The sequence below is a fragment of the Syngnathus floridae genome, chromosome 12 (genome assembly GCF_059516105.1).
Source record: "Syngnathus floridae isolate MCC-2025c chromosome 12, RoL_Sflo_1.0, whole genome shotgun sequence".
In the NCBI taxonomy this organism is placed as follows: domain Eukaryota; kingdom Metazoa; phylum Chordata; class Actinopteri; order Syngnathiformes; family Syngnathidae; genus Syngnathus; species Syngnathus floridae.
Window position 1 is genome coordinate 2,752,176 of NC_142424.1, and position 16,887 is coordinate 2,769,062.

General features: G+C 40.4%; 1 protein-coding gene across 3 annotated transcripts in view; it reads right to left on the reverse strand.

Annotated features, from left to right (window-relative positions):
• Positions 1-16,887, reverse strand: part of cntfr (ciliary neurotrophic factor receptor) — a 148,376-nt gene that overhangs the window by 41,355 nt on the left and 90,134 nt on the right. For all 3 annotated transcript variants that reach the window (XM_088391458.1, XM_088391456.1, XM_088391457.1), the window contains one exon: positions 6,337-6,570. In XM_088391458.1, coding sequence (XP_088247584.1) covers positions 6,337-6,570 — 234 coding nt within the window. The remainder of the gene's footprint in view (positions 1-6,336; positions 6,571-16,887) is intronic.

The following is a 16,887-nucleotide window of genomic DNA, read 5'->3' on the forward strand; positions in this document are numbered from 1 at the left end:
GAAGTCTCCTATCAAAACACTTCAGGGATATTGAACTAAATATGAGAATTGCTGCCATAAAGAAGGAAAAGTGAGGTAATGACACAAGCGTGTAAGTGAGGAAATTGGCTCCGAGGGTAAATTTTAACAGAGCAGAAGACAGATGGAGGAGAAAAAAAAAGTGGGAATTAATTCTTTTTTTTTATTAATGGGAAATCAGAGTTTGCACGGAGGTGCAGGCAGAGGTGCAGAGTCGCAGTCAACTATTGCACTGCTCTGATGATTTCATTTTCTTCTCTGATGAATGCACTTTACCCGCCGGAGATGTTGGAAAAAAAGCTGGAATATATTTCCCTCAACTTTTCAAACTCAAAAAAAGTGTCTCTGTCTCTGAGCGACCTGTGCATTCATGATGACAGACAGGCACAGCAATTAGCAATAGTCACAGTTATTTATTTTATTTTTTAAGTTCTTGAGTCGAATCCTAACGTTCTAGTACAATCTAGACCAGCATTAGTTCATTAATTAATATTTGTCTCTGTTTTCGTAGATGGAGAATGATATATAATACAAAAAATACCCTTAAAAATCCCACCGGAATTCCGCATTTCACAGAAATATAGTTTCAGCTTTCGAGTAGTAGTAGTTTATTATTATTATCTTTTTCCGTTTCTAAACTTCAGTTCTTCCTAAAAAAAAAATGTAGAAGAAAGTAGGCTCACAGCCAAATTCTGTATCCCGGCTCTGCTTTGGCAATGCCTATCGATCAATTTTCCAAAATTAGATTTGAGTCAGACAGGAAGCCGTCTTCTTTTACAGTCCCTCTATGAGTTGATTGATGGCTATGTCACAGCAATGTGGTCAAGGACTTTAGAATCAGTGGGAAACCAAATGAAAATGATATCTGCAGTTAATTTAAATTTGATCCACGGGTGTTAATGTCTCAAACAGGAGGCTCAGCAGTCACTTTGAGGTGACGAGCTTCACACTCTCCATCGGTGGCAGACTTTGGCGCTGCGCGAGTGCTTTCTTCATTAACACTCGAAAAGTCTATTTAAATTTGTAACATTCATTTTGTTGCACTTGTACTTGATTATGCAAATGACCTTCGCTTAATTGTGTCTCCTCTCAGTTCAGCACAGACAGTGCCATTCTTAAAGGAATCAAAATCACAATTAATCTCCAGTCTTCATTTTTAACGTGTTTTTAGTCATCGAGCTGTCTCTCAAATAGAATCCACAATGTGTTGAGTGGAGTGACACTTCCAAAGATGTTACCTCACCGCGCTATGCTGTCTGATTAGAATTTGTGACATTTGCACTTTCAAAATATGTTCAAACAAACAAGCCTCTTTACACCGGCGCATGAATAGAACAGGTGCGAAGACGTGACTCGATGCAAAAGTGCGCTCGATTGCTCGTTTCTGCACAAACAATAAAAAGAATCATGAAGTTATGATGGAGTCGACTGAAGCTAATGATGGCAATAGGGAGACAGCATCATACGAATCAATCCTCTTAGTAAAATACGCCCCGAACAGACTAGTTGAACAATTTGACATCGCAAAGATCATGTGTGCGAGGGAAACCCGCACAGACACAAACACGCAATCTTGCCAAGACAAACATCTCTATGTTTTTCCACAATAAGCATTGCTCATTTGGACACGGGAGCCATATTTGCAGGGCTCCTTTCATCTGCCCGCCGCTACATGCGTGCGTCCGTGGGTATGACTGCGGGTATGTGCGGGCCGGCGCGTTTGTTTGTGTGATTATCCGGGAGTCCGTGTTTATTTATCCTGCACCCAAGTGAAGTTTTGACTTGTCTCGCCTTCGATCTTTTCTTTCACGTGATGCATTCCAATTCCAATCTGTTTGAGGTGCCGAAAAAAAACCTTAACTAATTTAAAATGAGTTAAGTGAGACTCCGAAATTCATTCTTTCGTAAACACATACCGTATTTTCCGCACTATAAGGCGCACCGGATTATAAGGCGCACTGTTGGCTTTTGAGAAAATTGAGGTTTTTACAGTGCGGAAAATACGGTAAATTGAAATGTCCTTTTTAAAAAAAATAAAAATAAAATTGCTATTTTATTTCAATGAGGATACTAATCAGTAGCTGCAAACGTCTGGTTTTTAATATAATTAATTCATAAAGGTCCATTTCCAGCAATCATCCCTCCAGTGTTCTAATGGTCCATTGTGTTTGCTAATTGTGTTCAAAGGCTAATAGATGATGAGAAAACCCTTGAAAACCCTTGAACACCCTTGTGCAATTATATTAATTTAAATGGAAAAAACTAAATTGTCTGGCTGACCTCAAAGTTTTGATCGGTAGGGTAATTATACCGCAGATTTCTTTGTAGACTCTCGAGTTCTTTGTCGCTCTCTTTCTGCCATTACATCTTTCACTTCCTGTCCATCCCCATGCTGTTCCTTGAGTGCTGCCATCCTTTGGGAACATCCCATTTAGCCACAGTCCAGACTCACAGCTGCCTGGTCCCCGGAGAGTTCACCAACAAGCTGGTGTAATTGAGACTTCTCCGAGTAGAGAGAATTGCCGAAGCTTTCTAGGCTGTTACAGAAAAAAAAAAATCCTTCATTTAACAGAGACACGCTTCTAGTAGGCGTGTGGTAATTGGAATGTTTTTGGTTGGACTTTCAAGTACCTTCAAGGGAGATGCTGAACCCCAAATCCTACAAATGATGTATCGCTAATAGGGAATCATGCGGAAGTCGAAATGGGCAGAGTAAAAAAATAAAAATATTGCATCTAAAGGTTTTTAGAAGTGGTTTATAATCGGAAAAATACGGTGAGCTTTCCGGTTTGAGGGAACGAAACATTAAATAGAACGAATGTGACGGGTTGAGTAAGAGTGGCAGTCACATTTGGAACTTCAATATCCTTTATTTTCTTTCCTTTTCTCGTTTGTTATGTTTTGCTTTTCTCCCAGAAATATATTTGTCTGTCTCAGCCGGTCTGACCGTGCCTGACTTGATTGACGTCAATAAAGAAAAACCCAGCTCTCTGTTGGACTCTGGGCCGGAGGGAATACTTTCTGGTCAGTTCTTTTTTTTTTTCCTCGTATCATTTTTTTCTTTTGACCGCTTTCTCTCGCGTTTGAGACATTTTCGAGACGGCTTACTTTTTAACATTGCCACATTCTTTGCTAAATCCACCCAAATCCTGCTTTATGCCTGCATTATTTTCTGCTTGTCTTCCCCCACCTGAGCTCGACTCTTATTTATTCAGTCATTCCCTGCAGTTGAACCTTCATCTCTACCTAGCGACATTGAACCAAACTATTATTAACGGGAAAATATGTAGGGTTTGTACAAATGAAAGATGAATGAACAAGACACATGCGGGCGAGAAGACTGGAAATAGAGAAGGTCAACAAATAAGATACGGAGATGAAAGTCTCTTCGAGTCTCCTGCAATAACGCATGGACAAGAGATACATTAAATCTATATGAGCGGATGGCTCCAGGAGTACTTTGCTGTCTTTCATGATTTAATGCTATACCATCTATTTTTGAAACAGCAGCATTGAGAGAAGGGGAAAAACAATCTGTCATGCCAGACAACTCCTGATAGCCAACTCATATAAAAAGGCTGAAGCAGAGAATAACCTTTTTCTTGTTTGTTTTTCAAATGTTGATGCTTCCCTCATGGCTTCCCATTGACTTTTTAAACCGGACCCATTTTCTCATTTGTTAGAGTTGTCCGCTACAATAAAATGACGTGTCAGCTTCATTTCCCCTGCATGCGAAGCAAAAAAAAAAAAATGGAGGTCAACAAAATCAGGTGAGAAATGCGTAGTGCAACAGAAAATAGTAGCTATGAATGCACAGCAATATCAAAATAATTATATTTAAAATAATAAATTATATGATTAAACAATATTATATATATCATTATTTAATAATATTATTAAATAATAATATCATCTCAAATTAAAACGTGTCACAAGATAAGACTCAAGAGTCAAATTAATTTCCAAGGTCCACGTACATCCTTCAGGCGGGTATTCTCTCTTTATTGTGATTGAAAGAATAGTGGGCGAAGCATTGGGAGTAATTAAAATGTAAGAGGAGTGCTTCTTGCAAGTAGCCTTGCATGTGGGGCTCGACACTTCCTGGTTTGAACAACAAGTCCCCGATGAGATAGAACTTTACGCGTTCAACCCTCCCTATAGCGATCTGTCGGCAAAGATACAAGACAAATCCATTACCCGGCGATGTAGCACAGATCCCTTGGGTGGCCAAGTGTGTGTGTGCATCTTGCAAAACACAAATACAATCTACCCAGGGAAAGAACATTGAAATCATTTGTGTCTTGGTTTGAAAATTGCCCGTACATTCATTTAACAAGGAAGCTCTAATATTGGAAGTAACCAAAAACTGCTTTATTAGCGGATGATGTGCTGCTAAGGTGACTTTGCCTTCGTGCAATTTAACTGGCAGGTTAACGGACTTCCTCACCGCATGAGCAGCTGACCCGTAAGTTGCTGCTGGTTCACCGCTCAGATGTCCTCCAGGCCAACTATCAGACTATCCAGCAAAAGCTTTGCTGACCGAACGGCGCTGCGCGAGGGGAGATTGTGTGTCCCGCCGACTTGACTGCATGACAGGTCACCGGGGTGAGTAGCTGGATATACGACCCACCGCGGTTGATATTGTGTTAGCTGTGAGGCTGAATAACTGGGTGGGTGCAGCCAAGTGGCGGTGCTATAAATTACGGCGCTGACGTCTGTTGAGGACAGCAATAGATAGAAGAATGAGAGAAATGGCAGGACGGTAATAACTTCCCCCGTTATGACAGCCGGGTATGGTTTATTTCATCAACCAACTGTATTGTTTTATGACCTCTTGCTTATTAAAACGTAATGGACATTTATTGCCGGGACACTCACATTTGATATGAATTGCCACTCTATCGCTCTACCGTGCTTGGGACAAATGGCTGAGTCAGCAATTAATACGGTTAAATATTTGACCTGGAAATACGCACATCCTATTTTAATGGTTATTGATAATTATCGGATTTAAAAATCAATGTTGAGGAGAACAACAATTATTTTCGATTTTAGTACGTTTATATAACATGATTTTTGGTTTGCTGGCAAAAAGTTTGAGGCAAACAGTTCCGAAAGAAGATTGCTTCAAAATAACAAACAGATGGTTCTTTGTTATCCTCTTGATAACACTGTGTGTTAAACATAACAATCCCCCCGGTGTGAGTAATAAACGCGACAAAAAAATGCCGCTACCGTCGTGACGCTAATCACGACAAGTGTAGCCTGTCGAGGTGTCACGATCGCTGTAGCTTTGCTTTTTAGTTGTAGCACCTTTTGTAGATGGCATTTTACAAAAAAAACACAAATAGAATGCTAGCATGACAACAAAAAACACAAATGACCAGGACAACTGCACAATAAGAAAAGAGCAATTACAAAGAACTTGCAACTCTATGAATATCGACAATGCAAATACTACACACACTTGAACTTGAGCCCACCACAAGTGTCATTATGATGCGCCAAATTATGAGTGGTGCAAAGACACTCCACTCTAACTTACTCCTGCCTCATTCATCCTCGGGACATGATGTACCGTCACATAAAATGCTCATCGGTTTAGTATTATTACAGCATTGCGTAATTCATCATTGCCAGTAAGATTAACCCAACTGTCACACTTCCATTCAGGCTCATTCATCACAAATTTGCATGGAAATTTTACAATTGCTCCCCTTGCAAATACCTGGACCATATTCATCGTGTGTGCTTTACGATGCCATATAACTTACCTTTTAATTTCATCACACCTTTTGTATTGTCTTTATGCAAACGATCTTTTTGACCTTGTCCCGAGGCTACTGCTTTATTAGAAACGTCAAAAACAGAAAGAGCGCAATATGCTCATGTGTATATATTCATTCCGCGCCAGGGAAGTGATGAATTAAGATGCCTCAAAGGCTGTCATTTTTTGGCAGTGCTTTGAAATGGCGTGCTAAGATTGATGCTAAACAGATATCAGCGCGTACCCGCTAGTGAAGTAGCACCTGCATAATAATCACAGTGTTCATCAGGGACTTTGTTGAAATTTGTTTTAAAATTCACCCAACTGCTGGTATTGTCTCAATAAAGTTCATTTCAGGTACAAGAGTTACATTGAAAATGATCTCAAGTACATTTTCTTCATATTTTTTTTCGTTTCATTGCGCAATATGGATACTTTCATCTTTTGTTTACCCTCTGCAGAAGCAATAACCAAAGTGCCCTACCGAGATGATTAAGTAGTCATGACTGTTTGGCAGGCAATATTCGGCGGACAATTGTCTGGGTACTTACTGCCGATGCGGAGGTTGATGGTGTCGCGTCTCTCTCCATTCGGGTTCTGAAAGCAGCTGTAGAGTCCGTTGTGGCCCAGGTCCACTTGGGTCAGTATCAGTCTGGGGCCTTCCAGACGATGCTGGGCCTTCACGTCCGTCCCGTTCACCTTCCATGACACCGATGCGTCGTTGTCAAGGGATCCGCATTGCATGGTGACGTCGCTGCCCATTCGCTCATACTGGTTCCTGGCGACTTGAGACACAAAAGAGCAAATATGAATTTTACGTGAAGGATTGCAATTAACACTGTCAGCGTGAATAATGACATCCTAAATCATTTGCAATACAGATCAGTTTTGCGCTAATTGCCGTATTTCGAATTTGCGACTTATTTGTCCGTGTATTATCGTCAAGCATCCCTCAATGGGTTTAAGTGATTGTCGTAAGGAACAAGGTCTCCAGGATTAAGGGATACGTGTGAGCCTAATGGGAGTTTTGGTTACGACGGTGCACTTTAGAGGCCCCTCTTTGTTGATAAGTCCCGCGGGAGCCGTCGGGACCACACGCAAGTGAGGACGTGGGATTAACATTTGAATACTCGGGATCAACAGCTCAACAAAACGCAACAATGAAATATTGATCCCCGTCTTTTCAAAAGTTCTTGTCGAGACAGAAAAGAGAAGACAACTCGAGGTTTTTCAGAGCCCCCCTCCTTTCTCCCCGTGTCCTTTGACATGCCTCTTAACATGGCGGATACAGATGTCAGCCACTGTTTCATGTATATTTCATGTCCCATAACACCCGTATTTATATTTCATGTGAAAAATCCCTGTCCCCATTAACATTAACGAGACAAGATTTGTTATCTCTTTCCCGTTTCCTGTCAGAGTCCCTTGACCTCCCCATCACTTGATTCCTGCCCTTGGAGTCACTTTTTTTTACCCCCCCCATTATCAGCCTTTCTCCACCCTGCCTATCACAGCTGTCTTCCCAATTTGTCAGAGTCGCAGTAAAAAAAAAAAAAAAAGTGCACGTATAAATATGAGTGGCAAGGCTTGCCAATTTGGTTTGATCTCCTGCTCTTCTGTCCAAGAGAGAAAATGTGGTTTTATTTACATAAAAAAAACTTATTTGCATCTTCATAAGAGCAGACTTTGATGTTGAAATTTGATGCAGACGTTGGTTAGTGTCGAAAAAAAAAATCTTTAATACAGCACTGTCACTTTGATACAGACGGACCTTATAAATACTGCCATCTTTTCTAACTTCGGCATTTAATAAAATACAGAACTGTGTTTGAAATTACATCCTGACATCATTAAGACATCTCACCTCCGAGATTCAGACAGGTGTGCCGTGCCATCATTCGCCGTTATCTCGGTTTCTTGTCTTTGTTTCTCGCCTCTGTAAGTTATTCTCACCGCCTTTGGGTTGCCTGCCTTTGTGTTATCATGTTCTCACTCTGTCTTTCTCTTACCTCACCTTCACTCTACCTTCTCCATCATTCTCTCACCTTGAAAGAGCTCAGTCCTCTCTGTATTCTCCTGAAACGTCTGCACCTCTTTATCAAAAATCGTCTAGCGAGAATAATACCAAAACTCGACGCTGACTAACCGATGCACTGATGAATAAACTCGCTCACGCATTTGCCCTCATGCCTCATCACCATACGGGCAAGTCGGCCTAATAACCATAATGGCATTCAGCTCAAGTGCTATTGATCTTTTTGTAATCGACGGGGCATTGTTAGTGGCATAAGAACAATGTTATGAGCTATCAAATGCGAATGAAAATCATTAATGTCCTTCATGAAATCTTCGAGACGGAAACCTTAGTCTAACGCAGATTCTCTTTGAGGAATGTTAGGAACTATACAGCCACACAAAACTGTATTATGTATTAGTTTATATCTATCAATAGTAGAATGGCATAGCTTGAGCTAGATGGCGTATTCCGATATGAATTATGATCGTCACGACACAGAGCCGAAAATTCTCATCGCATTTTTTTATTCTATAATAAATCAAGTTTTTTTGTAAGCACACAATTTTTGTTTGTCCTTGTTCCTCACCGCGAATACGAATTTATAAATTTCGAGTTAGTCTTCCGTCGCTGGCTTCCGACTAATATCTGACTTGTCTGCTAGCTTCAACTTTACTGGAACGAATTGACGGAATGATGTCACATCTCCAGTTAGTGCACGTGTGTCAAACTCAAGGCCCGGGGGCCAGATGTGGCCCGCAAAGACAAAATGTGTATCAAATTGTCTTCACCTTTAAAAATCATCTTTTTAAAATGTTTGAACAGTTTATTAGTCTGATTTGAAAATGACTTATTTATCAGTTTGTGTAGTAGCTTACACTATTATATCATATGAGTTCATAAATGTATTTTGGTTGGTCATAATGGCCGTCCGAAAGAAACCATGACTACAATGTGTCCCACGGCAAAAATGAGTTTGACACCCTTGAGTTAGTGTGTTGTCAAACTTACATTGCAACTATCTACAAAATCTTTTCATCTGTTTTTAATCTGTTGGAGCAATGTACCATATCCTGAACAATCAGTGCCCGCCCCTGCACACAGACTTACGCAGGGCAACAATACCGAGCCCCAAGTGTCTAGTAATATTTGATAGCTTTCACAAATGCCAAATACGGTATATTATGTATGAATTCTACAAGTTCACCCTGGGGTGTTAGCGGGCACTTAATTTTTTTTCAGCCACACGCTGTTCATTGTAGTTTATATGCAGGAGCACTCATGTATTTGCAGAGTGCGGCATTAGCATGTTGTAAGGTCAACGGTGCTCAGACTTGCCGCACATTACAAGCACGTCTACCCAGAGGTTACTTAAAGAACACATAAGCATAGACACAAACAGAGAATAGTTTGTTGCTTATTCATTCAACGTACACTGAGCGATTTTTTTGTATCTGAGCTTTGCAATGCAAAAATATTTTCATTATGGAGAACCAACTGTGTCCCGAAAAAATGTCAAAGCCCCACATGTGCCAGTGTGTGACTCGTTCCATCATTCCGCATCTGTGACTTCACTTGTTTGTGCACGCATGCTTGTTATCAGTGAGTCTCTATAAGAATGCATTGCTAAGTTACGGCGTGAAATTAAATGGCGGTTTGACATTCTGATTTACCATCTAAAGAGCCCCGTTGTGTTAATGTATGTGTGTGTACAGTAGTGTGTAGAGTTACTTGTAGATTCATTGGCGTTCATGTATCAGACGGCGCAGGAGCGTGTCGCGTTCCAATCCGAGCCGTAACTCATGGGAACAGTTATCGGTGAGTCACATTTGTATGCCTAAGGGGAGTCTCGCCTTTTGAAAGTTCAACGGTAAAATATTGGATCAGCTGACATACTGAAATGCAGCCTGCCGGAATGATCAATTTTTGTTTGGAGGATGACATTTTTCACTCAGTCGTTGCACAGAAACACAAGAGTTGATTTTTTTTTTTTAGTCTACTGTTCATTATGGTCTGCTTGATTTTATTTTTCTGGAAGTAGACAGTTCTTGCTGCCACCAAAAATAAAGTAAGCTCAAATTCGCCATACGAATTAATAAACGGGCTTTGTGCAAGCACATTTTATTTCAGCGATTAAACACCATCGTTTTTATTGAACGCTACTTTTGGATGACTGAAAAATATTTCTACAGATAATATAAGGCAGCACTTTTTGTATTTGTGATTACATTTGAGAGAACATGTATGCCCCCCCCCCCTCCCGAAGCAATTTAGATGGAGAGCATGCAAGAAGAGTAGCAGATGTATCAGGGTAGCGAGGAAAACAATTAACAGATGTTTCCAATTATATAAGTTGATTAGAAAACTCAGGCATGCGATATCTTGGGAAAAAAATTCTATATTTATAATCTTGCACACATAAATCGAGGCACGGCTTGCTTAGTTCACCTGTACTTAATTCAAACATGTGATTAAAAAAAAAAAATCCTTTATATGCAGAGCCACGCCTTCGTTCATCAGAATGCAAGTCACGCCCCAAAAAAAAAAAAAAAAGTTGTAACTTGTACATCATCATACTGCCACAAACATTTTTTCTTGCCTCGGTCAGCATGTGGAGCACATTGCACTTTTACAAAAGTACAACACAGCAAAATGCTAAATCTTTCCTGATGATTTGCAAGATGGCCGTCCGATTAACTGCCGGGTGACATAATAAGTAGCGGTGCTAAATTGCTGATGGCGGTTCGGAGACGCGCATATATTAAATCGGCGGTGGAATAGATACTCGCTGATATATCCACGGGCTAGACAGGCGTCAAAACACACGGATGGGATTATGCATGAGAATACGACTGTCCACACCCACAACCTTGTTCCCTCCCATATTACGGCGAGAATTTTTTGGAATGAAGTTATCACATTATCCTCCTGTCTCTTTTTCTCCTCGGAGAGATTAAGAGTCACTCTCGCTCGGCATTTGCCGCTCCTTTCATGTGAGCGCTGAGGCAGCTGCAGCTGTGAAAGTGTTTGTATGCGTGCATGAGTCAGGGCATCAGTGCTCATATAAATCCACTTCCTGTTTCCTGCCATCTTATCTCGGGCCTCAGTGCACAGTCAGGTGTGTGTGTGCGTGTTTGAATCAGTCATTATATGACGCCGCTCATCTCGGAGCCTTGCGAGCAACGACCGGAGTTGACAAGATTCACAAGCAACAAAGTTAATTGAGCCTTGACTTTTTAGAGGCGCCCTGGGAGGAACACGGAGGCAAGGAAAAGAATGGAGAGAGTGTTAGACGGATTGCAAAGATGAAGTCGTTGTTGCGGAAAGAGGAGGGGCAGCACAGGAGGGAGGATGTTGTGAGTGAGCAGTTAATATTTTACAAGCCGGGATTAGAGAGGTCATGAAACGAGGAGCGGAGGAAGAATTCTTGAGAATTAGCTCGGAAGTATGCAGAACCACAAGAGAGAGTCGGACAGCTGGCGTGCACTGCTATGGTCAGGAACGTGTCGTTTTTACAAGCGGGATGGTAAAACAGCAAGAGGTGGAAAACTAGACATCAGACATCGGTGTGCTGAATCGGAGTCTTTAAGTAAAGACTTCAAATTTGCAGTGATTAAGTGAAATAAAAAAAAAACATGGATCACAACACATCATTCAAACTCATTCACTCCCATTGACAGCTGAATATATCAAAGATTAATTTAAATCGAGTTGGCTGCGAATGAGTTAAAGTAAAAGTCCAATCACATCGTTTATGACGCATCACTGAAATGTCTAATATTGAAAAAATTCATCATGTGTTTCCAGCTAACATGGTTAAATGGAGTAATCAGAAAATCTGAAACTTTAATGAAATATGCATGAGAACTCTTCCACTCAGGCATTTGTATTCTTAATACGTCTTGCTGCTTTTAACTGAATCAATATGGACTTGTAGCCTCGAATTTAGTGGTAGGAATTTGATGTTTAAAAAATAAAAAGTGTTTGAAATTCACACTCGCTCAGCACAAATATTCTTCCGTAAAACACAGCTCAATAGTCGTACCTTTACTTTTCCTATTCATTCATCATTTAGGACCACGCTGTTTCCATTCCCTCTGATATGTTCTCAACTCGGATATGAGCTTTAGTGCGGTGATCCATCACCTACATCTTGTTTTTATTTATTTTCAATTTTTTTTTTATTTTGGTCAGATCAGCATTCTGTTAAGCAGACGGGAGTTGTGCAGTTACCAAGCGCAGTCTTAAAACAGCTTTACTATTTTTATTGCTCTCTCTTAAATGCTACAGGATACATTGCCATGCAAATATCATCTTTATAATTAGTTGATTTGGACTCCCCCGTTAGGTAGACTGCATATGCATGATAATTCCCACATAAGCCTGAAGAAACCTCCCTCGCAGTCCTCATCTGATTGGTTAATAATGTGGTTAACATCACCCGAAGTCTTCCCGAGTAGAAGAGTGAAGGTCAGTGCTAATACCAGCTAGCTCATTTATTAGATAGATTGAGGGGAGGGAGGGGTTGGTGGTGGTGGGTAGACATAGAAGGATCAGCGATAGAAGATATTTTCTATCTTCTGATTGAAAAGGGGAAGATTATACGGAAGCTTAGAAGCGGCGTAAACGTTGCAGAGAGCAGCCGTGAAGGAAGTGAACAAGGGGATAAGGAATAACAGAGTGCGATAAGGAACCAAACTGCAGCTGGGAGAGCAGGAATTTCAAAAGCCAAAGCAATCAGCGGCTTAATTAACCCACGGCGATATATGAAGGTGTCGCCGGGTTGGAGATAACATCGGAAAATTTCAATGGCGTCATTGTGAGAATATGCTATGACCTTGACATAATAATTTTAATTGTCGGGTGGGTGGAATACCTGAGGGGAGGGGTGTCAAGCTCATTTTTGTCGTGGGTTAGTATAATTTGCAATTTTAGTCATGACACATAAATTTGATGCACAATTTGCGGGCCGCAGAAAATGATGTGACGGGCCGTATCTGACCCCCGGGCCTTGAGTTTGAGTCGTCTGATTTCCTCTTTAGTGTTCCAAAATCAAAGTGTGTGTTTTGTACAGAAATGATGTGTCCCACACAAAGCACACACAACTTTGAGCATCATTCCCACTCTTGTTTGAGTCCGTGATCAAAAGGGGCCACCATTCCAAATGGGACTTGAGGCTATTTCCCAGTCGCCGCCGAGCCTTAGTGAAATTCAAGAAAGAGCTCTTTTTTTTTCTTCCCTTCTACTCCCTACTCTTGTCGGCGTACCGTGTTTGCAGCGTGACAGTTTCCCAAACAGTCGGCAAAGGTATCAAGGGACCTTCACATGAGTAGCTGAAGAGCTGCAATCAATCATGTGTGACTATTGAAATGTAACGCAGCGGCAATACACACACACACACCTGTGCCCAGAACACGTGGAGTACACTATTTTCCTGCTGCAAAATGTGGCAGCTGTGTGACACAAGCATCAATCAACTCGGAGGTAAGTACATTTTTTTTTTCAATCTACAGATAAAATATGATTATCATTCCGATCCTTAAGGTGTCTATTTTACATTCTGGCATATACAAATACTGTGTTTTCTTGTTTTAAGCAAAATATTTTCTCATACAGCGGGCATTCTTTGAGCTTCAATTTTTTTTTCTGCAATAATTAAACTTTTACTACGTTCTAAAGCAAATGATTCAGATCTAGACATCACCAATACCGTATTTTCCGGACTATAAGCCGCTACTTTTTGCATAAATTTTGAACGCTGCGGCTCACTGTGGCTTATTTATGAATTTAATGATTTTTATGATATTGTAAGAGGATTCGTTTTTATAATACAGGTTATAGAAATGAGCACTTTTAATTTAAAACACCTGCGGCTTATAGTCCGCTGCACCTTATACACTTCACTAATTTTAGCTGTCGCGACTTATAGTCCAGAAATTACGGTACTCTGTATAAAAGCATGTACAGGTAATCACATTTGTGTTTTGGTGTGCGTTTCCGTGCATGCTAACATGACTTTACCCACATGTGTAGACAGAACCGTCTCCCTGTATAGCTTGTTGACATTCCTGTAGCTTGACTTCCCAAACATCTCTCATTCAAAACAGACCTCTTCTCTCTTCCACCAGCTAGGTTCTTTGAGAAAACATCAGAAAGGCATGAGCGTGCACGTTCAGCTTGTCCTCCCGTCAGCACACTTCTGCCCATCCAGTGTTTTCATGAGGAGTCTGAATAGAACATGGAGTGTAATGTACTCGTGCCGTATATTGATAATGAGGCGGGTTGCTTGGTGTTCTCCCCACGGTGCCCGCATAGCAAAGTGCCGTCGCGGCTGGCTGCCACTGATGACAGCCTACGAGACACAATTGTATGGCTTGCGTGGAAATTGCGCTGTGAGTTGAGTTCAATGTAAAGCTATAATTGCTTTAAAAGGTTGACCTAGCTAAAAAGTCTTTCAACCTGCCTCATTAGGCTGCTTTGTATGAAGGAACAAATTGTTCTAGTATCCAATTTAAACTTAGTGATGTAATGACAAAACTTGATGTATCTTAATAAGTGTGTTCCACGATTCTTATGTTTTGGTAATAATTTCCTCGCAGGTCTTTTAAAAGGTCGCTGCACATTATTCCTCTTCATAGTCAAATGAAATGTTTTTCACTACTAAAAATGCATTTGCAACATACCTAGTAGATTATTTAAAAATATCCCAATTATGTTTCTGCGAATGACTTCTAAACTTAAAAATTTTTTTTTAAAAAATAGATGCAGATAAAAAAATAATGCACGCGAAACTGCTGCTGGAAGAAACCAACCTTAAGATGTAATATTGAGTGAGAACATCCAGGTGACCTTTCCGAATATGCATACTGCACATTTTCCTTTAACAGTTTTCAGTTGCTCAGATGCCTGGGCATGTTCATTCATATATTCATAAGCCTTTGCAAACTGTATCTCATTGTTGATGGCATGAATATGTGTTTACTCTGTTAATGACACGTACATTCATACTCCCTGTGCCTGCTGAAGGATGCTATCGTCAATATTTTCTTTATACACACGTGTTTTACTTGCCTGTTGTGATGTGTGTTATTATTTTTTCTTCACACGGTTTCCAGAGGGATTTAATGTGATGTATTTATATTGCATTGGTTTGAATTCTTATACTAAAAAGGGGGAATATGGTTAAAAAATATATATTTACATACATGTTATCATACTATAGGTCAGACCATTCCACTGGCGGAGGTGGAGGGGGGGCTGCAGAGGGCACTGCCACCCATGAAATATGCATGGAGCCCCCCCAGGTGCAAGTTTTCTTGCATTTTTTTTTTCTATTTATTAGGGGGGTGTTTCAATCCAGTCCTAGTGGACTTGATGACCTCCCAAAAATGATTTTGACATGAAGGGGAGAGCGAAACAAAGCAGTTGGCCGAGCATTTCATCACCCATAATTTATAAATCCACGGATAATGTCGGGCTTGGTTTGGAAAACCTCAAACACTCTGACACTAGAATAAATAAGTGCATCCTAAAATGTCCCTTTAAGAAAAAATGGAGGTCTAAAGAACAATGCCGAATGTGAATCAGGGTACTTTTGTTTTATGTGGTGATGTCATGAGTACAAAAAATATCTTGTGTGGTCTAAAATGGAACACACATTAAAAATCCCTTATCGTGGCTTATTTTGCATTAAGAATTGAACATCTTTAGATGTGGTGTGCCCCAAAAACTCTTTTAAGTTTGGAAAACAAATTCCAATCCTTTTATGCAACTTTCAAATTTGGGGCTCTAGTTTAATGTTTCATAACCGGGGGGGTTCAACATATATTAGTCTGTAATTGAAAATTGCTACTTGGGGTTCTAAAAGTCTTCATGCACGCAAGAGACAAATGAATTTTATAAGTCGAAACAAAATGTAACATCTTTCATGCACGCACACTTTGTTCTCTATCAGAAGCAAATTGAGACTACCAGTGACACATTTTCTGATGATATAAATGGGAATTTTGATATTTCTTCTACCACTCCAAAAAAAAAAAAAAAAACAGATGGTCTTTCATTCCACACAAACAGTCAGTCACGCAGTGCAGAAGATGGAAAACAAATGCGTCGTCCTGTGCAAACAAAAAGCTTTTTTTTTCCCGGGAGGGGGGATTTCACATCTCTTTATAATGAAAATAAATTTCAGAAATTGAATTAAATGGAACCGAATCACACAATCACGACTTGCCTGCGTTTCACCAATAGTCCAGCACCGAGCCGAAGCTCAAAGCCGATACTAATTCCCTCATGGATAACCAAAGCTGCAGACTTGTTCTGTAGCAGACAAAGCTACAACAATGAAACACGTGTGGAGGATTTTCTCCCAAACCCAAAAATAAAAATGGCTTTCTAATTTGATACAAGTAGGCAGCTAAAATTCACGCTTGCTCTATTATGGAGTTTGAAGATATTCATCATAATACCTGGGAATTGTTTTGCTGTTTCTTTTTATTCGACGGGTTTGACACCCAAATCCATCCACAGCTACGCTTTTGCCCACGCATTAGTTTGGGATTAGATTCAACCTTTCAGATGAAACCAACTTAATAGAACGAGGGGCCCTCTTACACAAACACATGCACCCTTGCGAGATTACAGAAACACATTGCAGCACGTATGACTGATAGGACGACCCAACTTCAATTCATCACCGCGTGTGTGTTTGTGTACACGCACACGGGACGATATGAGATAGTTAATGTTACCACTCCGAGATGACCGTGTGTGACGAATATGGTTTTTTATCAATGTGACACGGCATACATGATTCCCATAGGAGAGCAGAAGCAGTGCTTCGGGAATTAAGTGCCATGAAGTTCAGCACGATCTAATAATAACCTTTCTGATGCATTGCTTGGATATGTTTTGGCTTGGGATGCTGAGATGGAGAAAATGAAGCTTCAGTTTTGCTTCATGAACCACTTGATGAATATTTTGACACTGTTGGTTAAAGGAATGGAAAGGCAGAACGGAGAGAGCTATCTAGAGGTGTAAATAATGCAACTGGTTCATGAAGCAAATTTGAAGCTTCATTTTTTTCATCACT